Source organism: Macaca fascicularis, chromosome 12 (assembly GCF_037993035.2).
Source record: "Macaca fascicularis isolate 582-1 chromosome 12, T2T-MFA8v1.1".
In the NCBI taxonomy this organism is placed as follows: domain Eukaryota; kingdom Metazoa; phylum Chordata; class Mammalia; order Primates; family Cercopithecidae; genus Macaca; species Macaca fascicularis.
Genome location: NC_088386.1, coordinates 530,795 through 556,556, shown reverse-complemented (window position 1 = coordinate 556,556; position 25,762 = coordinate 530,795). Strand labels below are relative to the sequence as shown.

Genomic DNA, 25,762 nt, shown 5'->3' with positions numbered 1-25,762 from the left:
AGGAAACCCACCATGCCATGCCACCTTACTCCTACGAGAATGGCCATAATCAAAACATCAAAAAATAAAAAATATTGATGGGCATTTGGTGAAAAGGGAACACTTTTATATTGCTAGTTGGAATGTAAACTAGTACAATCACCATGGTAAACAGTGTGGAGATTTCTTAAAGAACTAAAAGTAGAACTATCATTTAATTCAGCAATTCCATTACTGGGTATCTACCCAAAGGAGAAAAGATGCTTGCACTCGCATGTTCGTAACAGCACAATTCACAATAGCAAAAGTATGTAACCAGCCCAAATGCCCATCAGGGAGTAGATTAAGAAATTGTGATATACATACATATACACATACATACATATGTATCTTACGGAATACTATTCAGCCATAGAAAGGGAAAATATAATGGCATTCACGGCAACCTGGATGGGATCAGAGACTACCATTCTAAGTGAAGTAACGTTAAAAATGGAAAAGCAAACATCGTATGCTCTCGCTGGTAAATGGAAGCTAAGCTATGAGGATGCAAAGGCATTAGAATACTACAACGGACTTTGGGGACTTAGGAGAAAAACTGGGAGGAGGGGAGGAATAAAAGACTACAAACTGTACACAGTGTATACAGTTGAATTTTTGCAAGAGTGAAAAATCAGACCTTGTCAACGACTTTCACCAGTAGGATGTAACTCCCTCATACTTAGCATTCCAATAATGGAACACTAGGCATAAGGGGTTTAACACGATCATGAAAGCATAGCTATTCAAGTAACTAATTGTACAACTGATTTTTTTCCTCATCCCTAAAACACAGTAAGGGACCAGTTACTTTAAAATACAACACAGTGACAATTTTGGCTTGTTTGTTAAGGCCATTGGGTTGGCATAAAGAAAACAAAAAGAGAAACAATACTAACATGAAATAGAAACAGCAGCAAGAGAAAATGAAGAGGAACAAGATGAAAAGAAAAAAATACAGACTAAAAAAAAGAAAAAAGAACAGGTGCAGCAATTAGAAGACCTATGATACCTTTTATCTCCTCCCCAATTCAGGAAATTTCAAAAAGTTCAAGGCTCTCACAACAAAAAACAAGGAAAAAAGGGCCGGGTGCGGTGGCTCACGCCTGTAATCCTAGCACTTTGGGAGACCACAGTGGACAGATCACGAGATTAGGAGATCAAGACCACCCTGGCTAACACTGTGAAACCCGGTCCCCACTAAAAATACAAAAACAAAATTAGCCGGGCATGGTGGTGGACGCCTGTAGTCCCAACTACTCGGGAGGCTTAGGCAGGAGGATGGCATGAACCCAGGAGGCAGAGCTTGTGGTGAGCCAAGGTCTGCCACTGCACTCCAGCCTGAGCAACAGAGCAAGACTCCGTCTCTAAACACACACACACACACACACAGTCACTCCCCTAAATTTTGTTAAGAATGAGACAATGCTGCCACTCACGTCTGGCTCACTCACCAGCAGGAGGAGGGCACCTTCCAGAGATTACAAGAGAAGGGGCAGAGAGAACTCCTTTCCCTAGATGTGCCTCCACCACTGCCACTGAGGCCCACAGTACAGCACATGCAGATTCCTCCTCACCTGAGGTTGGGCTGGGCCCCGTAGCGCTCCTACTCCCCCTTCCCAGCCCCCAGACGTGCTGCCACCACCATCACTAGCACTGATGCCAACACAACTGCTGTTGCCCTCAATGCAGCACCCCGCCCTCAATGCAGCAGCCCACCCTACAAAGTTCCTACCACCTTGCCCCCGCAGGCACCTTCCTACCACTCCAGTCGAGCTGCAGTCTCCAGTCACCACCAACTGCATGAGACGAGCACCAACTGCATGAAACGAGCTGCAGAGTCACGCCATACGCAGGCTCTAGGTGTACCACACATGATTCCTCCTCCTCCTCCTCCAGTCTGGCTTGAAGCAGCTGGGCAGGCAAAACCAGAAAAGCCTAGAAAAGGACGCAGAGAGTGGTAGCGTTAGAGCCTCACCTTGTCACGCTGGCCAGAGTGGCAGGGACCAGTTTCAGCTAAGGCACTCACACCGACCCTCCAAAGCCCAGCCTCTGTTTCTGGCAAAAGCTGACCAGGAACTGGGGCCTAGAATGGGTGTGAGTGCCTTCGCTGAAACCACCGCCGGCCAGGTGCAGCCGGCCAGACACTGCTGGGCCCGCCAGGGCTGCACTCCTAGGGCAGCAGGAGTAGGAGAAACTCAGACCCAGCCAGCCCTCCCCACCCAAGTGCTGGTTCCCGTTCCTGACGCCTCCACCCACAATCCCCTGTGATGCCCACTAATCCCTACCCGTAGTCCCAGGCGGTCTACGGGTCCCACATAACATGGGGGTGCCGGCCGGAGAACCATGGTGGGTGTGGGGGCCCTGCCATGCTGAAAGATTGCACAAGCAGGAGATTACGCTCTAGAGTCTGGAGTCTGAGAATGAAGAAAATCACCAGAATGGAAGGAAAGACCACAGCTGTTGCTGTGGCTACCACCTCCGCATCCCACCAATGCCAATAGCCTCCGAGAGCACCCCTAACCTGACCCCTGCCGCCTGCAGTGTAGCCCCCGGATAGCACACCCAACACACCCCGTACCAATTGCAGGCAGTGTAATCCCAATATCCCCCCAAACCACCCCCTCCACAGACAGTGTAGCACTCAATAGTGCCCACAACCTGACCCAACGACAGGTATTGCTGCACAAGATAGTGCCCCAAAATCACTCCCCCACACCCCGCCATGGGCAGTGATGCTCCTGATAGTGCACCGTAAGGACAGTGCAGCACCCGACAACACCCCTAAACCACCCCCCACTACCAGCATTTTACCTCCAGATAACCACCCAACCCACCCACTGCTCCGTGCAGTGCGGCAAAAAATAGCGCCCTTAACCCATCCCCCACCACCAGCAGTACACGTTAGCGCACACAACCTGCCTCCCCCCACCACCCCCACGATTGCAGGCAGTGTAGCCCCGAGAGCCAGCCAATCCCCCCTCTGCCAGCAATGCAACCCCGGAGAGTGCCCCCCATCCGGTCCCCAGCCACAAGCAGTGCAGCCTTGGGCAGTGAGCCCCAATAGGACACCCAACCCCTGCCCCCAGAGGCGGCCAGGGCAGCCCCGGAAAACTCACCTACCCCAGGACATTTCTACCACTCTGACCGAGCTGCAGTGTCTGATGTCACCACCAATCACAACCAGGCGAGCCGCGGGGGCGCAGGCTCCAGCCTCCAGCATGTGTCGATGCCTCTCCCGTCTACTCGTCTTCCTGCTGGGCAGGACAGGCTCCCGCTGCCAGTCGCCCTCCTACCGGTGGGTCGCCCTCAGCAACCGCAACGGACCAGCGCCTGGCGCTCCAGGCGGAAACAGCTCGCAGCCGCTTTCCCTAGTTCCCCAAACCGGATACTGATCGCCGACACCGAAGAGCCTGAACTGAACCGATGCCGGACTCAGCGTGCTTTATATACATGCAGTGCCTGGACTACATGTTCTGATTGGATGAGAGGGAAACCTCTAGGCCTACGCTGATTGGACTTTATCTTCATGCTGTGATTGGTTGTCTTAAGGCTTGCTCTCATCCAATCGGAGCATGATAATAAAGTGCAATCCGAGTAGGCCTGGAGGTTTTCTCTCATCCAATCAGAACACGCAGTTCAGGAATCCTCCTGTATATAAGCTCGGTGCATGAACGCTGCTGAAGGGAAGTCAGCGCCTTCCAGGTTCCCGTATTTTCCCGTAGAGCTGCTCGGTGCATGCTTAGAGGACCCGGAATGGGTAATTACAGGCCTATGCTGGAGGCTGGACCCGCTGCTGCGCGGCTCGCCTCGCTGAGGTTGGTGGCGGCGGTGGCGACGGGAGACGGCAGCGCGGCTGGAGCGGTAAGACCAGGAAATAGTTTTGGGATAGATGGAGGGAGGTAAAGAGGGTGATTAGTGCTGAAGGGAAAAGAGGATAGCGAGCAGGAGAACGCGTTGCAAAAAGACAGTGGGGAAAAGGTGGTGGGAAAAAAAGTTTTTGGGTAGATGGAGGGGAAAACAGGGTGGGGAGCAGAGGGAGGGAAGGTTTTGCAGAAAGACGGTGGGGAAAAAGTTTATAGGTAGTCGGAGTTGGAAAAGAGGGTGGCAAGTGGGAGGAGGAAAGAGGGTGTTAGAGGGGGAAATGGGGGCGAGCGGTAGGGAGAGAAGGTTTTGTGAAAAGACAGTGGGGAGAAAAGTTTTTGGATAGATAGAGGGAGGGAAAGAGGGTAACAAGCGGGGGAAGGAAAAAGAGGGTAGCCAGCGGGAGGAAGACAAGGTTTCGCAAAATGATAGTGGGCAGCAAAGAAAGACGGTGGAGAAAGAAAAGACGGTGGGTAAAAAGTGTTTGGGTAGATGCGGGGGGAAAGAGGGTGACGAGGAGGAGGAAAGAGGGTGGCGAGAGGGAGCAGGGAAAGAGGGTTGGGAAAAAAATGGGAAAATAATTTGGGGTAGATGGAGGGCAGAAAAGAGAGTGGCAGGCAGGCTAGGGCAGAGAAGACGACGAGTGGGAAAGGGCGGAAGACTGTGAAAGACGGTGGGGAAAATTCTGGGGGGTAGATGGAGGGGGGAAAGAGGGAGGTGAGCGGAAGTGGGGAGACGGCTTTGCGAAAAGACTATGGGGAAATGTGTTCGGGTAAATGGGGAAGGGAAGGAGGGTGGCAAGGAGGAGCGGAGGAAAAGACGACGAGGAGAAGTTTTGGGTAGATGAAGGGGGGAAAAGACAATGGTGAGCAGCAGGATTGGGGAGAATGCTTTGGGAAAAGTTGGGGGAAAATGTTTTTGCTTAGATGAAGGAGCAAAAGAGGGTGATGACAGTGGGACGGGGAAAAAGAAGGTGGCCAGGGAGAAGGGGAAAAGACGGTGGGAAAAAACTGGGGAAAGTGTTTGGGAAGATGGATGGGGAAAAGGGTGGTGAGCGGGAGAGTAGAGAAGGCTTTACAAAATGGGGAAAAAATGGTGGGGAAAATGTTTTGGGGTAGATGGAGGAAGAAAAAGGGTGGTGAGGGGGAGGGGGCAAAGACGGTCGAGAAAAGAAGGTGGGAAAATAGTGGTGGGGGACAAAGGTTTGGGGTAGATTTTTTAAATCAGATTATTTGTATTTTTGCTTTTGAGTAGTTTCAGTTAGTTATGTATTTTGTGTATTAACCCCTTGGCTGATGCACAGTTTGCAAATACTTTTTCCGTTCTCTGAGGTGTTTCTTCATTCTACTGATTGCTTCCTCTGCTTTGCAGAAGCTTTTAAGTTTTACATAATTACGTCTTTGCTTTTGTTGCTTGTGCTTTTGAGAAGTTTAATATAATGACATCTTTGCTTTTGTTGCTTGTGCTTTTGATGTCTGTTTGAAAATTCCTTGTCCTCATCAATTTCATGAAGCATTTATTCTATGTTTTCTTCTCTAGTAGTTTCATAGTTTGAGGTCCTACATTTAAATCTTTATTTTGAGTAGATTTTTGTGTATGGTAAGATAACGGCCTAGATGTATTCTTGTATATGTGGGCGTTGGGTTATCCTAGCACAGTTTATTGAACAAATGTGTGCTCTTGATGCCTTTGTTAAAAATGAGTTGACCATAAATGCGTGAATTTATTTCTGATTTCTCTATTCTGTTTCACTTGTCTATGTCTGTCTGTCATTCCTTCGTTTCCCTGTTTCTCCCCCACCCCTTTTTTTGATAGTACCATGCTGTTTTGATAGTACCATGCTGTTTTGATAGTACCATGCTGTTTTGATGATAGTACCATGCTGTTTTGATAGTACCATGCTGTTTTGATGATAGTACCATGCTGTTTTGATAGTACCATGCTGTTTTGATAGTACCATGCTGTTTTGATGATAGTACCATGCTGTTTTGATAGTACCATGCTGTTTTGATGATAGTACCATGCTGTTTTGATAGTACCATGCTGTTTTGATGATAGTACCATGCTGTTTTGATAGTACCATGCTGTTTTGATGATAGTACCATGCTGTTTTGATAGTACCATGCTGTTTTGATGATAGTACCATGCTGTTTTGATGATAGTACCATGCTGTTTTGATGATAGTACCATGCTGTTTTGATAGTACCATGCTGTTTGTTTTGATAGTACCATGCTGTTTTGATAGTACCATGCTTACTATAGATTTGTAGTATGTTTTGAAGTTAGGTGTGATGCCTCCAGGTTTTCTTTTTATTCCAGATTCTTTTGTCTATCTGAGGTATTTTGCATTTCCATGTGAATTTTAGGATTTTTTTTTTCTATTTCTATGAAGAATGTGTTTTGTAATTTAACACGCATTGCATTGATTCTGTAGATCACATTAGGTGATATAGATATTTTATGAATATTCTTCTAGTGCATGGGCACGGGATATCTTTCCATTTACTTGTGTCTGCTTTAATAGCTTTCATCTATGTTTTATAGTTTTCATTGTGGGATCTTTTGTCGTTGGTTAAGTTTATCCCTAAATATAATTTTTTTGGTAATGAAATAGCTTTCTTGATTTCTTTCTTAGGTATTTCACTATTGGTACATGGGTGTGCTACTCATTTTTATATGTTGATATTGTATCTTGCAACTTGACTAAATTATTTCTAGTAGGTGATTTTGTGGAATCTTTACGATTATATATATGTGTGTGTATATATATGTGCACATGATCATGTCACCTGCAAACAGAGACGGTTTGACTTCCTTTTTTCCAATTTGGATGCCTTTCACTGCATTCTCCTGTCTAATTGCCCTACCTAGGACTTCCGGTACTGTGATGAATAAAAGTGGTGTAAAAGTAGCCACACTTGTTCCAGGCGTTAGAGGAAGAGCTTTTAACCTTTCCCCATGGATTACGATGTTAGCCGTGGGTTTGTCATATATGGCCTTTATTGCACCGAGATATGTTCCTTCTGTACTTACGTTGTTCGGGTTTTGTCATGAAGGAATGTTGATTTTTATTTTTTTCAGCATCTGCTGAAATGATTGTATGGTTTTAGCTCTTGATTCGCTGAATGTGATGTCGCACATTTAATTATATGTGTTTTATTGAATCATCCTCATATTCCTGGGATGAATCCCACTTGATCAGGGCAGATCATCTTTTTATTGTGTTGTCAAATGCAATTTTCAAGTATTTTGCTGAGGATTTTTTTGCATCTGTGTTCATCAGGGATATTTAAAATGCCTGTGGTTTTCTTTTTGTGTTATTTCCTGGTCCGGTTTTTGTACCAGGGTCATGCTGTCCTCATAGAACAAGTTTTGAAGACTTCCTTTCTCTTCAATTTTTTGGGGAATATTTTGAGTAAAATTGGTATTAGCTCTCTTTTAAAAATGTTTGGTAAAATTCAGCAGTAAAAACCATGATTGTGTTTTGTTTGACGGAAAACTTTTTATTGCTGCTTTAATTACATTACTCATTATTGGTCTGTTCAGGTTGTTTTTTGTTTGTTTGTTTGTTTGATATGGAGTCTTGCTCTGTCGCCCAGGCTGGAGGGCAGTGGCATGGTCTCAGCTCACTGCAAGCTCCGCCTCCTGGGTTCACACCATTCTCCTGCCTCAGTCTCCCAATTAGCTGCGACTACAGGTGCCCGCCACCACGCCCGGCTAATTTTTTGTATTTTTAGTAGAGACGGGGTTTCACCGTGTTAGCCAGGATGGTCTCAATCTCCTGACCTTGTGATTCACCCGCCTCAGCCTCCCAAAGTGCTGGGATTACAGGCATGAGCCACCGTGCCCAGCCTCAGGTTTTTTATTTATCATTCTATCTTGGGAATTTGTTATGTGTCCAGAAATTTATTCACTTCTCCTAGATTTTTCAACTTGTTTTTACATAGGTGTTTTTAGTCATCTCTTAGAATCCTTCATGTTTCTGTGTTATCAATTGTAATGTCTCCTTTTTCATCTATGATTTTGTTTTGTTTTTCTTTTCCTTAGACTAGTTAAAGCTTGTCAATTTTGATTTTTTTCTGAAAGATCCAGCTCTTTGTTCCATTGACTTTTTGTATTTTTTGTTTCTATTTTTAAAATTTCTTCTCTAATCTTTATGATATTCTTTCTACTAATTTTAGCATTTTATTTTTCTCGTTTTTCTCATTACTTGAGGTGTACTGTCAGGTTGGCTATTTGAGATCTTTCTACTTTTCTGATGTAGGCGTTTATAGCTATGCCCTTTTCCTCTTACAACTGCTTTTGCTGCATCCCACAGGATTTGTTATGTTGTGTTTCTATTCTTTTTTCAATACATTTTTTATTTATTGGTTGTTCATGAGCATGTGTTTTAATTTCCATATATTTGTAGAGTTTTTCCTCCTGCTACTGATTTCTAGTACTATTCCACTGTGGTCAGGAAAGATACTTGATATGATTTCAGTTTTTAAAAATGTGTTGTGACTTGTTTTTTGGCCTAACGCATAGTCTATCCTGGAGAATAATCCATATACTATTCAGTGGAATGTGCATTGTGCAGTTGCGGAGTGGAAAGCTGTGTAAATGTTAGGTCCATTTGGTATAGAGTACAGTTTAACTGATGACGTTTTGTTGTCTAGATGATCTGTCCATTGAGGATAGTGGGGTGTTGATTATAGTGGAGTGCTGAGGTATTCTATTACTGTATTGCCATCCATCTGTCCTTTAAGGTCTGTTAATATTTGCTTCTGTATTTAGTTGCTTGAGTGTGGGTTGCATATGCACTTACAATTGTTAGGCTGCTGTTTACTTCTTTTTCATTTTATAATTATCTCATTTTTTTCTTTTTTTGACGCAAGTATATATAATCTAAGTACAGCTACTTCTGCTTTTTTGGTTTCCACTGGTATGGGATATCTTATCATCTCTTCACTTTCAGTCTGTGTATGCCTGTAGGTGAACTGAGTGTCCTGTAGGCAGTATGTAATTGGGTCTTGTCTTTTAATCCATTCAGCCACTCTGTCTTAATTGGAGAATTTAATTCATTTATATTCAAAGTTATTACTAACAGGTAAAAACATACTACTGCCATTTTTTACTGGTTTTCTGGTTGTTTTGCTGCTCTCTCTTTTTTCTTTTGTTCTTTCTCCCTTCCTCTTTTCTCTCAGATCTCTCTCGCTCTCTTTCTTTCTTTTCTTTCCTCCTTCCCTTCCTTCCTGTCTTTGTTTGTAGTGAGGTAATTTTTTCTGGTAGTGTGTTTTAATTCCTTACTTTAAATTTTAGGGTGTCTGTTATTGATTTTTGTTTTCTGATTACCATGAGGCTAAACAACGTGATTATAACAAGTTGCTTTAAACTGAAGAAAACTTAGCTTTGATTTGTCCCAGCTACCCAGGAGGCTCAGGCGGGAGGATTGCTTGACCCTTGGAGGCCGAGGTTACAGTGGGTTGAGCTCGCGCAACTGCACTCTCCAGCCTGGGTGACAGAGTGAGACCTTGTCTCACAAAACAGATAAATAAATAAACAAACAATAGCTTATAATGAATTCTGATTGTAAATTTTGAGCGGATGATTGATAAGGTATAAAGAAGACAGTGAAAATCATTCATAATCTCATTACCCAAATATAACTACTCCTAATGTTTTGGTACATATGCTTCCTAATTCATAACCCTCCCTCCCTCTCTCTCTCCCTCTCTCTCTCTCTCTCTCTCACACACACACATACACACAAAATAGATACATTTTACACACAGATACAATTTTATTGTAACATTTTAAGAAAAATGGCTTTGTAATTTTTTGTTTAAAAATATGGTGAATATCTTTTGTGAATAATACTCATATAAAATATTATACATCTTAGTTTTAAGATTGTGGTTCCTGCTCTTTGGGGTGGCAGGTACACTTCTTGCTAAAACAAATCATCTCGGTGTCTTTGATTTTCCTTCTGTCCCTTAGGCTATTGCTTTTAGAAGTAGGGCCTGGATCTCCCTTCTGTTTGCTTGGGGGTAAACACATGGTATCATGGGGTTATGAACACATGTTGCCTGTGCCAGATAGCAACACTGCCTCCAGTCTTGAAAATAAAGGTAATGTAAGAGTTTTTGCCCTCTGATTAATACTAAGATGTAAATAAAGTGGGTTTAGATCATTGTAGCAAATGATTTAGATATAACTCTGTGTGTTCCTTTTAATTAAGAGCTCAAGATTTCTATACAGTATGTGTATTGTGGGCTTTATCAGTAAAAATATAAAAGCTGATACTGGGTGAGGTAAGAAAATGAATAGGTTTTACTATCACCCGGAAAAAGGTATCATCCATACACTCTTGCCAAGGAGACATGAATTACTTAAATTGACTTCTGGATATTTGAGTTTGAGAATGATAGTGTTAAGTTGAATTTTTTTTGGCTGCTAATAGAATGTGAGGTTTTACTGCTTGATAATATTTCTTTTAGTAATTGATTGTGTGTGTTAATGAACCTTCCTGTCAAAAGCAAAAAACTGAAGAGGTTCAAGGGAGCATGAATTATTAACATCTCCTTTAAACAAATAGGCTAGATTTTTTAAAAATTTTCTTTTTGAGACAGAATATTACTCTGCTGCCCAGGCTGGAGTGCAGTGGCAACATCTCTGCTAACTGCAACCTCTGCCTCCCAGTTTCAAGTGATTCTCCTGCCTCAGCCTCCTGAGTAGCTGGGATTACAGGTGCCTGCCACCACACCCAGCTGATTATTGTATTTTTAGTGGAGATGGGGTTTCACCATGTTTGCCAGGCTGGTCTCAAACTCCTGACCTCAGGTGATCTGCCCTCCTCGGCTTCCCAAAGTGCTGGGATTACAGGCATGAGCCACCGCGCCTGCCCATCACCTTCTTACTTGGAGTCTTGTGTGAAACACACCACGGAATTCACATTTACTTACAGCTGGGGGAAGCTGCCCACCTTGTGTGATAAGGTTGGAGCCTGTCTGCCACACCTCCCTGTGTGTCTCCACGTGTCCTCAGGCCTGCTGGGGGGCTCCCTTGCCCTGGTGTCTCATGCAGAGGAAGGACGTGGCGTGTGTGGACAGCCAGCCTGGCGGTGGTGCGTAGTGACTGCCCAGCCAGTGGAAGCTGCTGCTCTTGCCTCTTCGGACTGTCCCTCCCCTGTCTAGGACGTCACTTCATCGAAACACTGCAGGTTGAGCCCAGTAGGAAAATGAGAACTGCTCTTTTTCTTTCTTTCTTTTTCTTTTTTTTTTTTTTTTTTTTTTTAATACAGAGTCTCACTCTGTTGCCTAGGCTGGAGTACAGTGGTATGATCTCGGCTCACTGCAATCTCCACCTCCAGGGCTCAAGAGATTCTCCTGCCATAGCCTCCCAAGTAGCTGGGACTACAGGCACGTGCCACTATGCCCAGCTAATTTTTTTTTTGTATTTTTAGTAGAGACAGGCCAACCTAGTCTTTAACTCTTCTTTTTTTTTTTTTTTTTTTTTCTTCTGAGATGGAGTCTCACTCTGTCTCCCAGGCTGGAGTGCAGTGAGTGGCGTAATCTCGGCTCACTACAAGCTCCGCCTCCCGGGTTCACACCATTCTCCTGCGTCAGCCTCCCGAGTAGCTGGAACTACAGGCGCCCACCACCACGCCCGGCTAATTTTTTGTATTTTTAGTAGAGATGGGGTTTCACCGTGTTAGCCAGGATGGTCTTGATCTCCTGACCTTGTGATCTGCCCACCTCGGCCTCCCAAAGTGCTGAGATTTCAAGCGTGAGCCACCGCACTCAGCCTAGTCTTTAACCCTTGACCTCAACTGATCCATCTGCCTTGGCCTCCCAAAGTGCTGGGGTTACAAGAATGAGCCCATGTGCCCGGCCGAACTTCCCTTTTCTTTCCTTTTCTTGGTATTTTGAAAGTGAACAGCCATGGAACAGCTTTTTCTTTTTCTTATTTTTTTTTTTTTTTGGTAGAGACAAGGTCTCCCTAGGTGGCCCAGGCTGGTCTCAAACTCCTGGACTCAGCAGCCGGTGTTTTCAGCTGGTGCGGATCCAGCTGGTATGCTCGTTAGGCTTCTAGCTGAAGGAAGTGTCCACTGTAATCTCGCTGGCATCCCATCACCTTCCAGAAGCAGGGCGTCCGCCAGCTGTGTGTGCTCTTGGCCCCTGCTGAGCCTGTGCGCGGGGTGCTCGTCTTGCCTGTTTCCCAACCCCTTGTTTTGGGTGAGATCCCGCCCAGCTGGCACGGGAAGGAGGATGGGGAGTGGCCACCACTGTGGTTTGTTGCACAGTGAGTTCGGTGGCTGTCCTGCCTGGGCCCGGCACCCATATTTCTCCCGCTTGGCTGCAGCTCCAGCCCTTCTCCGTCCCCCGTAGCTTCCTGCCCAGTCCCACACCGCACAGAACTCCAGTGTCCCCTCCCCTAGACTTTTACACACACCTGGTAAGTCGGACCCGGGACCCACAGCTCCATAATGTGAACTGTACACGGCCTGGCGGGTCGAGGTGCTAAGGTCGCCCCTCACCTTTACGAGACCTCAGCTTATACCGGGTGTGCAAGCTCTGGGGCCCTCAGAGCCCAAGCTCCCCGCCTGAGGGTCTAGGGCTGTGGCCTCACCTGCCCATAGTCCTGCAGTGACCTCTGTCATGAGTCCAGCCGGCTCGAGCCGGGCGAGGAGCAGCAGTACCTGGACACGCTGAAGCAGCTGTCCAAGCGCATCAGTCCCCCGCACCGCGTGGTCAACAAGATCGACAAGAACGAAGGTGGGCTGCGGCCGGGGTGGGGGCCAGCGCCCTGGGGATGCCACTGGGCTCGTGTCTGAGTGTCCCCTCTGCTGTCCCAGACAGAAAAAAGGACCTGAGCAAGATGAAGAGCCATCTAGACGTTGTGACAGGCCTCTCCAAGCTGTGAACTTTGCCCACAGCCCACGGACGGTCCCCAAGGGCAGGGGTGGCCCAGCTGTGGACGGGCACTTGGTAGTGATGTGGGTTTAGCAAAGGCACCAGGCAGCTCTTTGGGACCTGGACAGAGGCCTCCAAGGCTCCACTCGTGTGCTGGCCTTTGAGTCCAGGCTTCATCTTGGCCAGTGCCCAGCCTTTGCCCTACTCCTGACCACTGCTGTGGCCCTCACGCTGGCCATCACAGCCAGGCCTCATCCAGCCAGTAGCTGGGGGCCCAGCTTGCGGTGGCCTGACCATCAGCTGGCTGTGATGGGCCTGAACCTGACCTGGAGTTCTGCCCCTGACTTCCCAGTGACTGTGGGCAGGCAGCTGCATCTCAGTTACCCCATTTGCAGCCCATGTGTGCTGTCATGAAAATGAAACAAGACGGTGCTGGTGAGAAGCAGGTGGAAGGCAGGGTCACTGGCCACAGGCTGTTGTGAGCTCAGGCAGCACCTCAGAACTGCATGGGCATTGGCCTGTACCTCCCTCTCATCTAAACTCAGGCTGTCCCCGCACCCCCATCTAGAAGCATCTCTCTGTTCTGCTTGTCTGGATAGAGTGCCAGTCCTTATTGGGCAGTCCTCCGGGCCTTCCTGAGTTGATCCTTAGGGTTATAGGACTGGGTGGGACACGGATTGGCCTAGATGCGACTGAGGCCTTCCCAGCCTGGTCAGGGGCCTGGCCACTGTCCCTTCTCTTGACTCACTGCCAACAGGGATGGGCAGCTCCTGAGGGTGAGGGCCGCCTGCCTAGACTCTGGGTCTGGGAACAGCTGGTCAGCTGAAGGGAGCTCCTGCAGAGGTTTCTGAGGGCGGAGGTCCAGTGACGGTGGTTGGGATCCCAGATCCGAGCCTGAGACCAGCCATGTCTCCCAGCCCTCCAGCACGGAGCTCAGCCTGAGTTCCCTCTCTCTGCAGGTCCCCTGAAGACCCTGCCAAAGTGTGACATCACCCTGGAGAAACTCAAGAATGACATGGCAGTGGTGAGTGGGATGCTGGGGACCCCTAGGGGAACTGGGGCTCCCCCAAGAGCTCCTGGGAGCACCACAGCAGGGTCCTTCCAGGTCAGGGCGGCTGGGTGGGGACTGGGCCTGACCTGAGACCCTGCCCACCAGGCCTCTTCCGGGCCAGGTTTGCTGTGCTGGGTGGGCACATGGGAGAGGTCACCCTCTGTCTACGGCCCCCATGGGTGCCTCTGCCACCCGGCCCAGAGGAGTCAGGGGCTGTGGGGGTGGGGATTACACCCAGGATCGGCCAGCATTGTCTGCACAAGGGTGGAGGCTGAGAGAGAGGCCTTGGGAATCAGGCTGTGAGTGAGGACGGGCCCGGGGTGGGAAGGCCCCCCAAATGAAGAACCCTCGGGTCCTGGGCTGCTGACCGTGCCCATCTTGCCTCCAACCCACTGCCCCGGTGCCGCTGACCAAACAGCAGCACCTGTGCCAGCAGCTCCTGGATGCCATCCTGGCCAACATCTGCTCACCTGTCTTCAGCCATTCCCTGCGCATTTGCTTCAGCCATGACTGTCAGCCACGGCCCACTCATCACGTACATCCAGCTGGGCTGGGCTTTGTGGAGGGCAGCTGGCCAGCCCTGGGCCATATGTGCCCAGTGTGGTCACCATGCTGCCTTCTCAAGGCCCCGGTGGTATGCACCCAGAAGCATAGGCTTGAGGACGACCAGCGGCAGAGCACCCCCAGCGTGCTGCAAGGCGAGGTGGCCAGGCTGGACCCCAAGTGCATGATAAACCTGGACCCTTCTCACTGCAGCTACAATGGCACCGTCCACTCGATCTGCAAGTTGGGCGAGTGTCCAGGAGCGTCAGGCTGGCGCTGGTTAGCAAACCTTGACCGCAGCCGCAGGCCTCTGCCGTTTGAGCCGGAGGGCACAGTGCCCGGACCCCGCCCTGTGTTCACGCTCTGCAGGCTGTCCGCCCTGTCTTCACATACACCGAGCTCAGGACAGACTAGCCATGTCTCTGCCCCCGCCGCCAGAGCCCACGCACCCTCATCTCCCCAACACAGATGTGGCTCTGCTTGCCTGTGGCCCTAGGGAGGTGGTGGGCAGGACCTGTGGGTACCCATCAATGCAGGGCACTCCGGGCTTCAGGTTTGGAAATCCGAGAGTCAGAGAGACCTCCAGGCTTTGCCACAAGCCTCACCAGAACCTCCTCGGGTGTGAAGAGTCCTGTTCGGGAGCAGAGTTGTAAGGCAGGGCAGGCCGGGCCTTGTCCAGTCACAGGTACAGCCTTGTGTGTTGCAAACGACAAGTGTGCCACCACGTGCCCACCGACTGCCGTGCCCAGAGTCCGCAATGGATGGACCGACAGTGGCTGTACAGTGGGCAGACCCAGAGGAGCTGTGTGGGGGCTCAGGGCAGGCAGGGGTCGTGCGGAAAACCAGGCTCCCAGTGCAGTAGGGACAGCCTCTGTGCACTCCAGCCCCTCCCAGCTCAGGCCCTTCCATCCCCTTTCTGGCTCGCCCTGTGCTGACAGGAGCGGGTTGTCCACCAGTGAGAGAGGGTCTCTGCTCTCCCCTGTGTCCTTTTGCCCCTTCATCTTGTGTCAGGTCAGCTGTCCAGGGTGGCTGTGTTCAGTGGCCGAGGGGTGAGAAAGCTGCGGCTTAAGGACAGACCCTGCTCTTCCAGAGCCCACTAGGGAGCTCAGCGCAGCTGACGTGTCCTACCAGTAGCTTGGGCACACAGGGCCCCATCTAGGTGACATGGCACCAGAGAGCCACGTTGACAGGGATCAGTCTCCCTGAGCCCAGAGCTGGCACACAGCAGAGCCAGGGCTAGGTCCCCAAGATTGTCAGAGGCAAAGCCCTGGGCTCCAAATTCCATTCAGATTCAGTTCTTCACTGATGATGAGGCTCTGGGAGGAGAGCCCTACAGCCAGGCAGGCAGCGTGCAGGGCTCCTCCTGGTGTTTCAGCCAATCCTGGTGTGCAGGGCGGGTGTGCAGGGCCTGGGTGTGGTGCCGACTGCCTCAGGCTCACGCCCACTGTTCTGTTGCAGGCACCAAGCCCTTCCTCAGGTCGGTGCACCACTGCGTGACCTCCAGGCTGCCACAGCTCCCGGACAAGCACTCGGTTACCACCTTGCTCAACACCTGTGCCCGGAGCATCCACCAGGCCTGCCTCCCGGCTGCCTAGCCAGGACTGCAGGGATGGCCCGCAGCCTCATCGGGGCCAAGGACACACGCCTCCTGTCAGACACTTCTAGGTGTTGGCTTCCATGGAGAGCCTGGAGTTAGGTTAACTTTCCTCCTTTTCTCTTCTGCCTTGGGGATATGCCAAGTGAAATCCCACACTTGCACAGACTGAGACGGGCGCAGTGGAGCAGGCTGCCTGCAGGGCAATGGCCGTCTTCTTGGAGAAGGTGTTCCATGTGACTTCCTCCACAAAGCCGGACACGGTCCCCAGCCACCGTCCTCGGGCTGCTCTCACCGCGGCCTGTCCAGGGTCCGGGTCTGTCTCAGCAGCATCAGGGTGCGCTCAGGGTGTTAGAGCGTCTTGTGTGTGCTCGACACACCTCTGCTCCTTTCTATAGGAGAACACAGAGGACATAGGAAACTCTTCAAACGCACATGGGATTCTCTGCTCACAGTTTGGAGTTCAGGCTGCGCTGCTTTGGGCAAGTGGGGCACCCCCTGGAGAAGCCCCTGAGTCCAGGGCACAGGCTGCCTATCGGAGGGAGGGCTGGCCGATGGCTGCTGCCGGCTCCCTGCCACCCCCTGGGCTTCGGCCCTTGTGGCATTCCTGCTCAGCACTGTGGGGCCCCCAAGGAGCAGGGGCATCAGGGATCGTGCTGCCAGCACCCCTGTGCCACTTGTGTAAGGGCCGTGTCCATTGTGATGGATGAAGAGCGAGGCCCTCAGGACCCGCGTCCTCAGAACACCACGTGCTGCACCACCCAGAGAGAGCCTGGCAGTGGGCGGGGCCCCCATGCAGTGAGTGCCTCCCTGTGTTGCCCGCTCACCTGGGCACCGGCCAGCAGCCCTTTGGTGATGAGGTCCTCCCTTTTTATGCGAACTACCCCATCATCTGTGATTGTTATAATCTCGTGACTCCTGTGTTTGTCAGGAGTTGTCACTGTGTCCCCCCTCCGTGAACCTGGGCCTGCTGTCCTGTCAGGATGCTGTCAGCCTTGGGGCCGGCACTGTCCACTCTGGCCCCGGGCCTCAGCTCTCCTTTTCTAACACACCATCCCATTCCTTGGCCTGGTTCATCCCCCAGCTTCCTGGCAAAGTTTCTGCTCCCTGAAGCAGGGAGAGGTTGAGATTAATGCCAAGGAAGTGGGGCCATGGGCTTGGGAAGACTGTGGCTGGGTGAGGGTGGGCGCTAAGCTGGCCACCCCACCCCCGACTGGACATGTGCTGTGCTGTGGTGGAAGGGGTGGTGCGGGCATGTCCACACCGTTCTGGAGATGGCCCTCCAAGGAGGAGGCCCGCCTGGCTGGACCTCTTTGCGGTGCTGTCAGGGCAGGAGAGGACAGCCTCTCGCCCCCAGGAGCATGTAGTCTGGGCAGGAGACCAGAGTGATCATGTGTTTGGAACGCAGCTCCAGCCCAGCCAGGGGACCAGAAAAGCCCTCCTGCCTCCAGGGAGGATGTGCACGGCTCTGCCAGTGCGCCTCTCCCAGGGCCACTGACAGGTCCTGGATGAGCAAGACTGGGCTGCCCAGGCAGGTCTCTGCAGACAGCAGGGGCTGGGCTAGGAGCCAGGGGCGGGGAATGGGAAGGGACACGACGCCTGATAGCCAGTGAGGAACCAGGCATACAACTTGGAAGTAAAGAAGCTTTATTTTCAGTTTCAACAGGTAAAGCGATACCTACTTCATTCATCATGTGCTTTTTATGTAAATGCTAAATAGCAAAATAACAGAAAATAAATGGTTAGTTTAGAGATCAAGTACTTTATCTATTTCAAATGTCATCTATCTTGGAATTCAGCCAGGCCTAAAGGTAGTAAAGTGTCAGGAAATGCTATAGAGAACCAGTCTCCAGCTGCAGGTTGGTGGGCCTGGCACTGACCAGATGTGGGAGGCTCAAAGCACTGAGCGGTGCAGGCGCCGTTTCTGCATTGCTTGCAGCCTCTTCTGCCTCTCGGCAAAGTTGTTCTTCGGGGTCTGCTTCAGGGCAGGCAGGGCGGCACGCTGCGCCACAGGCGGGCTCAGAAGCAGGCTGGGGGCGGGTAGAGGGACTGTCACTGTGGGCATCCCTGGGAGTGGAGTGGTGTTGGAGTGGGGCCTGCGTGGCCCTCACCGGGACCTAGAGAGGCCTCCGCGTGCTCTGCTTCTGCACCGCGACCGTCCCTTCCCCACTCCCTCCCTTCCCCACTCCCTCCCTTCCCCACTTCCTCCCTTCCCCACTCCCTCCCTTCCCCACTCCCTCCCTTCCCCACTTCCTCCCTTCCCCACTCCCTCCCTTCCCCACTTCCTCCCTTCCCCACTCCCTCCCTGGGGCCCAGGCTGCAGGGCTGCCCCACTGTCCCCATGCCCATGGGACTCACCATTTCTTCGAGAGGCCCTTAGTGGAGACCTTAGGAAAATGCATGGCTTCCTGGTCCCTGGGTGAAGGAAGAGTCAGCAGTGAGCTGTGGACAGGTGCCCAGGGATGGGGCAGGGGTGCACCAGGCACTCACCTGGGAGAGCTAGACCCAGCCTCCTCTGGGGCTGCCTGGGGCCTCTGGCTCCTTTCCAGGAGGGACCTGAGGTGCTGCAGCTGAAAGGCAGGGGCAGGGGCGTGGTGGGGCCTGTGGCGGCGCCAGACTGCGCAGGGCCAACCCTACCACCCAGCCTCACCTCCTGGGTCTGCAGGAGGTTGGTGTTCCACAGCTCGCGGATGAGCACTTCGCACTGCTTCAGCGTGGTGGGTTTTCGCAGGTGAAGGGGCAGGCTCATTGGGGGGTGTGCCCCCACCCCCATCATCTGCCTGCCCTGGTGCTGGCTGCTCCCCATACAGGCCGCGCCTGCGTTAGAGGCCTCTGCTTTCTCCTTTCTGAAACAGTCATTGCAGCAGCCAGAGGTGACCTGCCCAGGTGTGTCTAACCACTCCCCCAGCATACCTCCCCCGGCAGCGTCCAGGCCCATGTGGGGGAGGGCCTGGTTCCCTTCTCCCACTCGGCAGGGTGCTCTGGGCACCAGGTGGGGGTCTCTGGGACTGCGGCCTGTCCCTTTCTCCCCTCTGAAGGTGCCCTAAGGGTCAGATGGGCTTCAATGGGTAACCAGCTAGCTGCCAGGCTGCTCTTGGTCGTGACCCCACACCCAGTGGGGCCTCTTGCTCCAGGCCTGGTCTCGGGATGTGCAGAGATGCAGGAGCCTGTCCTGCTGGTTGCGCTGCTGCAAGTGTGCACTCTAGCATCCCAGGGCGGTCCCAGAAACTCAGGGATCGTCAGAACCTGGTCCTGCTCTGTCCTGCTGGCCTAGTGCCCTCCAAAGGCAGGCTGTGGCCAAGGGGCAGCAGGAGCGCAACTCACTGTTCTTGGTGAGAACATTACTTTTCTCTGAGAAAGTGGTTTGGCGGCTGCTACTGGCCCCCTTGGGGGCTCAGGTCAGCACAGAACCGCCGGGGGAGGGAGGAAGACAGCGCCCACCGATGGGTAGAGCGTGGCCGTCATCCGCTGTCATGAGTCCTGGGGACAGGCCCCTGGAGCTAGGGGCAGAGCAGCTGGCTGACTGCAGGGCGTGAGCCTCGTAAATATAGTCATGGGGCCCTTCGGGTGCAGGCAAGCCTTACCTGGCCTGCCCTTGCACCCCAGGAACCTTGTCTAGCTTGCTGTTGTGAAGTAGGGGCTCCTCTTCCAGGTCTGCCTTCTGGGGGGCGTCAGCTTTCGAATCTTGCTTGTTGAAGGAGCCGGGCTGGGGCCTGGCCTTGCCTTGAGAGTTGGCTGCAAGTCAGACCCTACAAGGCCGGTCACTGCAGGCACCAACAGTCACTGCCCAAGTTTTCCAGGATCAGCTGTGTGTACCCAAGAAGCCCCTGCCCCTGCCTCAGTTTCCTCCTCTGTAAAGGGAGCCTGCCTTGGACGGTGCTGGGGGGAATCAATGAGCTTCTGAGGGTGAAGCCCATGGGTGGTGCCTGTGAACACTAGAACAACCAAGATAGTGGAGGCTGGCCCCATTTTGGGTAAAATGAAACCGCACGAGAGGCTTGGGCCCAGCCTGCGTGGGTTTCCTCGGCAAGGACAAGGCCCATCTAGCGCCTGGGCCCATCCCAGGAACGGCGCGGCTTAGGGCTGGGCTGAGGAAAACGTCTGGCCTCCAGCGGAGGCACAGTGGGGAAAAGAGGCTCTCTGCTCCCGGCTCACTTTGCAGAAGGTGCCATGAGCCCAGGGCTCTGTGGGCAGTGCCGTCCTTCCTGTGTCCTGCCTTCTTGTGGCAGGAATACGGCCAAGCAGGGCTCCTGCTGGGCAGCCAGGGTACATCCTCCCTGGAAGGCCACCCGGGGAAGCCCCTCCTGCCTGCCTGCTGCCTCGCCTGGGGCGCCTGCCGTGAGGCCTTACTGCCCTGTGTCTGGCCCCGGTCCTGCCCAACCCCCCTTAATCCCCTCCTGGTGGCTTCAACTTGCAGGGCTCTTTTCCGCTGCCCCTTCACCCCCAAATCCTTGAGCTTGGCCCAGCAGAGGGGGCCTGGGCAGCACCCCTAGTGGCCACCCAGGCTGGGGTCCCTGTGGGACACTCAGCCCTGTGAGCACGTGGACGCCAGCCTGCTCACCTGAGTTAGAGATGGACTTGACAGATGGGAAGCTGGACGTGGAGAGGCTGTCTGCAGGAGAGCGCAGCGTCGGTGCTGCAGCCCGCAAGACGCCCGTGCTTGCCTCCTGGCCTGTGTGTCCGTGAGGGGCCCTCCTTCAGCCTGGCAGGGCTGTGTCCTCCCGGCTCTACCCACACTCCGCGGACGCAGACCCAGCACGCACCCAAGGGAGCAGAGGCCCCGGAAAGGTGGTTTCCTGAGGGGCCGTCTGGAAAGCAGGAGGGCTTGGGACACATGGAACAGCAGGTCCCGAGGGAGAGCATGGCCTCTTGCTGTGTCCCCTTCCTGTGTCCCGTCAGGGCCCCCAGCACCGCAGGGCTGGGGCTGCTGGCTGGGCCGCACTTTGCCCAGAACAGCTCACTGGAGTTGCTACAGCGGCTAGGGAAAGGCCCTCCCTCGACCCCATTCTCCGTGTCTGCCTGGGAAGGGGGAGCCCTAGGCACTGCCCCAGCTGTGATGTTCCCAGGCTGGTTCCATCCACCAGTCAGATGTCCTGGTGTCATCCCCAGTCCCAAAAATAACCAGGAGTGAGCTCGAGACCACAACCCAGAATCCTGGGCTGGGTGGGCCCACTGTCGGGATGGGAAGTGCCTTGGACAAGTGGCAAGGAAACAGGACTCTGCTTCCTCCCTTTGTCCCCATGGTTGCTGCCCAGGCGGCAGGAAGGGATCCCTGGATGGAGTGTGTCCAGAGCCCCTCCCACAGGATGTCAGGACTCAGAGCCACAGGGCTGGAAATCCTGGGCCTGGCCACAGCAGCAATCTGAGCTAAAGACCTAGCAGGGCAAGGGCTGTCTCAGGGGTCCCTCCCATTTCAGCTCTGCTTGGAGGGAGGGAGGGTCTGGGGTGCACCCTGTGCCCACTCCCCACTGCGATGATCTCAGGCCCTGGGCTTACTGAGAGCAGCACGAGCTGTGCTTGGCTGCATAACATCATCCAGCCACGGCTAGAGGTAGCGGCATCTGTCCAGGTGCCCCAAAACCTGTCCCCACTGGGTTGGCATACAGGGGCAAGTGCAGCCAGGTGGGCAAGGACAGTCTGCAGGCGCTTCCCTGGGTGGCAGGAGCATCCCCTCAGGCACTGAAGGGCCCAGTTCTCACCTTTCTTCTGTGATGTCTGATTCATTATGAGCTTGTAATGGAGATCTGGAAGCAAGCACAGGCTCTGCTCAGCGCTTGTGAAACCACAGCCGTTCTGAGAACAGCCTGGCCTCGCCGCTGCCGCGCCTGCAGACACTGGCTGGCTGGGCCCTGCCCCCTGGGTCCCACTCTCCACCACACCTTTGCCGTGGGCATCAGGCCAGGAATGCCCCTGCCTGTTCCCGGCAGAGTCCACCCGGCATACCCGCCTCATCCATCTGAGATGACTGGAGGGCATCAACATGGCAGGCAGGGCCTGGGCTTTAGGGGTACAGAAGTGAATTCCAGAACCCCTGGCCCTGGCGGGGTCATGATCCTGTGGGCATCAGGGACTGGGGGGGAAGCTCAAGAAGTCATGAGGAAGAGGGGTCCTCAGGCTCAAGAAGACATGGGGAAGGGTCCTGACAAAACAGACGGCTGGTGATGGGACACTCGGCACTCAGGTGAGGCAGCACTAGGGAGTGGAGCGGGAGAGGCAGCTGCAGGCACTACTGCCCTTGCTGGAGCCCTCCTGAAGCAGAAGCGAGGATCGAAGCCACATCCTGGCAGACCCTCGTTCTGCTGGGGGAGTGGGGGGGGTGGACGGGGGGGTGGTCCGTGGGGGTGAGGAGCTGCTAAGGGTGCAGCGGACAGTGTGGGCACAGGTGAAGCGGTGGGGGGCATGCCTGCTCCTGATCTGATGTGTTTAGCTGGAGGAAATTCACTGAGCTGCGCACTCACACTTGGGCACGTTTCCCAAGTTTTTGTTTGTTTTTGTTTTGTGTTTTGTTTTTTTGAGACAGAGTCTCGCTCTGTCGCCCAGGCTGGAGTGCAGTGGCGTGATCTCAGCTCACTGCAAGCTCCACCTCCCGGGTTCAGCCATTCTCCTGCCTCAGCCTCCCGAGTAGCTGGGACTACAGGCGCCGCCACCTCGCCCGGCTAATTTTTTGTATTTTTTTAGTAGAGACAAGGTTTCACCGTGTTTGCCAGGATGGTCTTGATCTCCTGACCTCGTGATCCAACCGCCTCGGCCTCCCAAAGTGCTGGGATTACAAGCCTGAGCCACCGCGCCCAGCCCCCTCTATAAAGTTTTTAACAGGTGGGTCTGACCCTGCCTGGAGAGAAGAGGACTGGCCGGGTCAGCAGCTGAAATGATGCTGCCCTAGGAGACAGGCGGACAGGGTCGGCATTGCCCAGGGCCACGCGGGTCTCCCTCTGGGAGAAGGGGACAGCTCGGCATGGCAGGACCCAGGGCGGACTTGCTGTCCTGTGATCCCCCAAGCCCGGGCATGTGCTGGGGTCTGTCCTGTGTCCCCCCGAGCCCGGGCATGTGCTGGAGTCTGTCGTGTGTTCCCCCTGAGCCTGGGCGTGTGCTGGAGTCTGTCCTGTGTCCCCCGGAGCCCGGGCATGTGCTGGAGTCTGTCCTGTGTCCCCGAGCCCGGACCTGTGCTGGAGTCTGTCCTGTGTCCCTGAGCCCGGACCTGTGCTGGAGTTCATGGCTGTGTCCCTGAGCCCGGACCTGTGCTGGAGTTCATGGCTGTGTCCCTGAGCCCGGACCTGTGCTGGAGTCTGTCCTGTGTCCCTGAGCCCGGACCTGTGCTGGAGTCTGTCCTGTGTCCCTGAGCCCGGACCTGTGCTGGAGTTCATGGCTGTGTCCCTGAGCCCGGACCTGTGCTGGAGTTCATGGCTGTGTCCCTGAGCCCGGACCTGTGCTGGAGTCTGTCCTGTGTCCCTGAGCCCGGACCTGTGCTGGAGTCTGTCCTGTGTCCCTGAGCCCGGGCCCGTGCTGGAGTTCATGGCTGTGTCCCTGAGCCCGGACCTGTGCTGGAGTTCATGGCTGTGTCCCTGAGCCCGGACCTGTGCTGGAGTTCATGGCTGTGTCCCTGAGCCCGGACCTGTGCAGGAGTCTGTCCTGTGTCCCTGAGCCCGGGCCTGTGCTGGAGTCTGTCCTGTGTCCCTGAGCCCGGACCTGTGCTGGAGTCTGTCCTGTGTCCCTGAGCCCGGACCTGTGCTGGAGTTCATGGCTGTGTCCCTGAGCCCGGACCTGTGCAGGAGTCTGTCCTGTGTCCCTGAGCCCAGACCTGTGATAGAGTCTGTCCTGTGTCCCCGAGCCTGTCCTGTGTCCCCGAGCCCAGACCTGTGCTGGAGTCTGTCCTGTGTCCCCGAGCCCAGACCTGTGCTGGAGTCTGTCCTGTGTCCCTGAGCCCGGACCTGTGCTGGAGTTCATGGCTGTGTCCCTGAGCCCGGACCTGTGCTGGAGTCTGTCCTGTGTCCCTGAGCCCGGACCTGTGCTGGAGTTCATGGCTGTGTCCCTGAGCCCGGACCTGTGCTGGAGTTCATGGCTGTGTCCCTGAGCCCGGACCTGTGCAGGAGTCTGTCCTGTGTCCCCCTGAGCCCGGGCGTGTGCTGGAGTTCATGGCTGTTCTGCGCTGCGGAAGCGGCGGCGTTAGGGGTGCTGGGGAGGAAGCGCTGGCCTGGGGTCCCTCCCGGCTCACCCTTGTTCTCCCGCTTCAGGTGCTCGATCTCCTCGTGGAGCTTGGCCAGCATCTCCGAGTGCTGCTGCTGCAGGAACTGCAGGCTCTTCTCCAGGTCCAGGTTCCGTTTCTGCGGGTCGCTGGGCCGGAGCTGCGGGCTCTGCGGCCCCCCGGGCTGGACGCCCACGGAGGGGCGCTGGCGCCGGCGCCGGGAGCCCGGGGTGGGCGAGCTGGGGGGGCGCGTCCCCGCCACCACCCCCGCAACGCTCATCTCGCCATCGCCGGGACCTTCCCGCGGCCGCTGCACCCGGCTCGGCCAGGCAGCCCCGCTGGGCGCCCGTCACCGTGGAAACCGCGCGGCGGCAGGCGAGGCGGTTGGCGTGGGCGGGGTCTTGGCTGCTCCTCCCGGCTGAGGAGCGACTTCCGCGGCGTCCGGGGCCCGGCGGGGGCGCGCCCGTGACCCCCGACCTTGGGGAGGCCGAGGCGGACGGATCACTTGAGGTCGGGAGTTCGTGACCAGCCTGACCAACATGGCGAAACCCCGACTCTACTAAACATACAAAATTTAGCCGGGGTGGAGGCGGCGCCAGCAATCCCAGCTGCTCGGGAGAATCGCGTGCACCGGGAGGCAGAGGCTGCAGTGAGCGGAGATCGGCGCGCAGCCCTCCAACGTGGAAGCAGAGCGAGACTCTGTCTAAAAATAATTAAGCAAATAATAATAATAAAAGGCACCCAGGCATCCTTTCCAGCCTGGATGGAGAGTGAGACCCCGTCTCTGTAAAAATTAAAAGAAAAAAAAAACCGGGCATGGTGGCTGGCCCCTGTAGTCTCAACTACTCGGGAGGCTGAGGCGGGAGGATCGCTGGAACCCCGGAGGTGGAGGCTGCAGTGAGCTATGATGGCACCACTGAACTCCAGCCTAGGCGACAGAGTGAGATGCTGCCTAAAAATAAGAGGCCGGGCACGGTGGCTCACGCCTGTAATCCCCGCTACTCGGGAGGCTGAGGCAGGAGAATCACTTGAACCCAGGAGGGGCAGGTTGCAGTGAGCCAAGATTGCTCCATTGCACTCCGGCCTGGGCGGCAGGGTGAGACTCTGTCTCAAAATAAATTAATTAATTAAAAAATAATAAAAATAAAAAGAAATACGCCTTTTTTTTTTTTTTTTTACAAGGCCTGCCCTCAAAAAAAAAAAAAAAAAAAACACAGCCAGGCCAATCGTGATTTTACCAGATACCAACAAACCTGGAGGAAGAGAACATAACCTAACCCCAGCCTGCTCTGGCTCCCCTTTCCCACATCTTACTGCCACATCCACAGGGCTCCTGTATAATAACAGAGGATACAAGCGAAAGAACTGCTCATCTCAGAGCTTATTTGAGAAATCTTTAGGAAACCCTAAAGACAACAGGGAGACAAAAACTAAGACACCAGAGATTTAAGCCTCAGACACCTACAGTTAACAAACAACACACATGGCACAACCCCTAAACCAGACCAACATAAAACATCACACAGAAAGTCCATTTACCTCTTCCTGGTTCAGCACCACCAGCCGTCAACAAAAACTTGTAAGGCATAATAAAAAACAAAAAACACAGTTTGAAG

The 25,762-nt window shown here is 53.5% G+C and overlaps 2 protein-coding genes across 10 annotated transcripts; one reads left to right on the top strand and one right to left on the bottom strand.

Moving 5' to 3' along the window:
- Positions 1–3,703: 3,703 nt before the first annotated feature.
- Positions 3,704–17,722, top strand: LOC102116245 (mediator of RNA polymerase II transcription subunit 15-like). Of its 9 annotated transcripts, none has more exons than XM_065525312.2 (5): positions 3,704–3,882; positions 9,862–9,992; positions 13,736–13,800; positions 14,246–14,649; positions 15,829–17,722. In XM_065525312.2, exons 2-5 carry the CDS (start codon positions 9,920–9,922, stop codon positions 16,064–16,066), a joined length of 780 nt encoding a protein of 259 aa, XP_065381384.1. In that variant the 5' UTR covers positions 3,704–3,882; positions 9,862–9,919; the 3' UTR covers positions 16,067–17,722. The 9 variants fall into 9 exon arrangements, 8 of the variants coding, with proteins under 8 accessions (XP_065381384.1, XP_065381385.1, XP_065381388.1 ...); XM_065525313.2 differs by having other exon boundaries at positions 14,246–15,055; XM_065525316.2 differs by lacking the exon at positions 9,862–9,992.
- Positions 17,595–24,500, bottom strand: CCDC74B (coiled-coil domain containing 74B). The gene is given in 9 exon segments (XM_005572831.4): positions 17,595–17,994; positions 18,323–18,379; positions 18,455–18,534; positions 18,615–18,810; positions 19,549–19,687; positions 20,526–20,605; positions 20,607–20,772; positions 21,664–21,708; positions 24,177–24,500. Coding segments are annotated over 9 exon segments (1,149 nt in total). The 5' UTR covers positions 24,427–24,500; the 3' UTR covers positions 17,595–17,858.
- Between the last annotated feature and the right edge of the window lie 1,262 nt (positions 24,501–25,762).

Bases quoted from the DNA above. Each gene is read 5' to 3' on its own strand.
- LOC102116245 (XM_065525312.2), top strand. From the start codon at position 9,920: ATGGTATCATGGGGTTATGAACACATGTTGCCTGTGCCAGATAGCAAC. The intron at 13,801-14,245 runs GTGAGTGGGATG...CTGACCAAACAG, and splicing joins TCAAGAATGACATGGCAGTG to CAGCACCTGTGCCAGCAGCT. The intron at 14,650-15,828 runs GTTAGCAAACCT...GTTCTGTTGCAG, and splicing joins GGAGCGTCAGGCTGGCGCTG to GCACCAAGCCCTTCCTCAGG.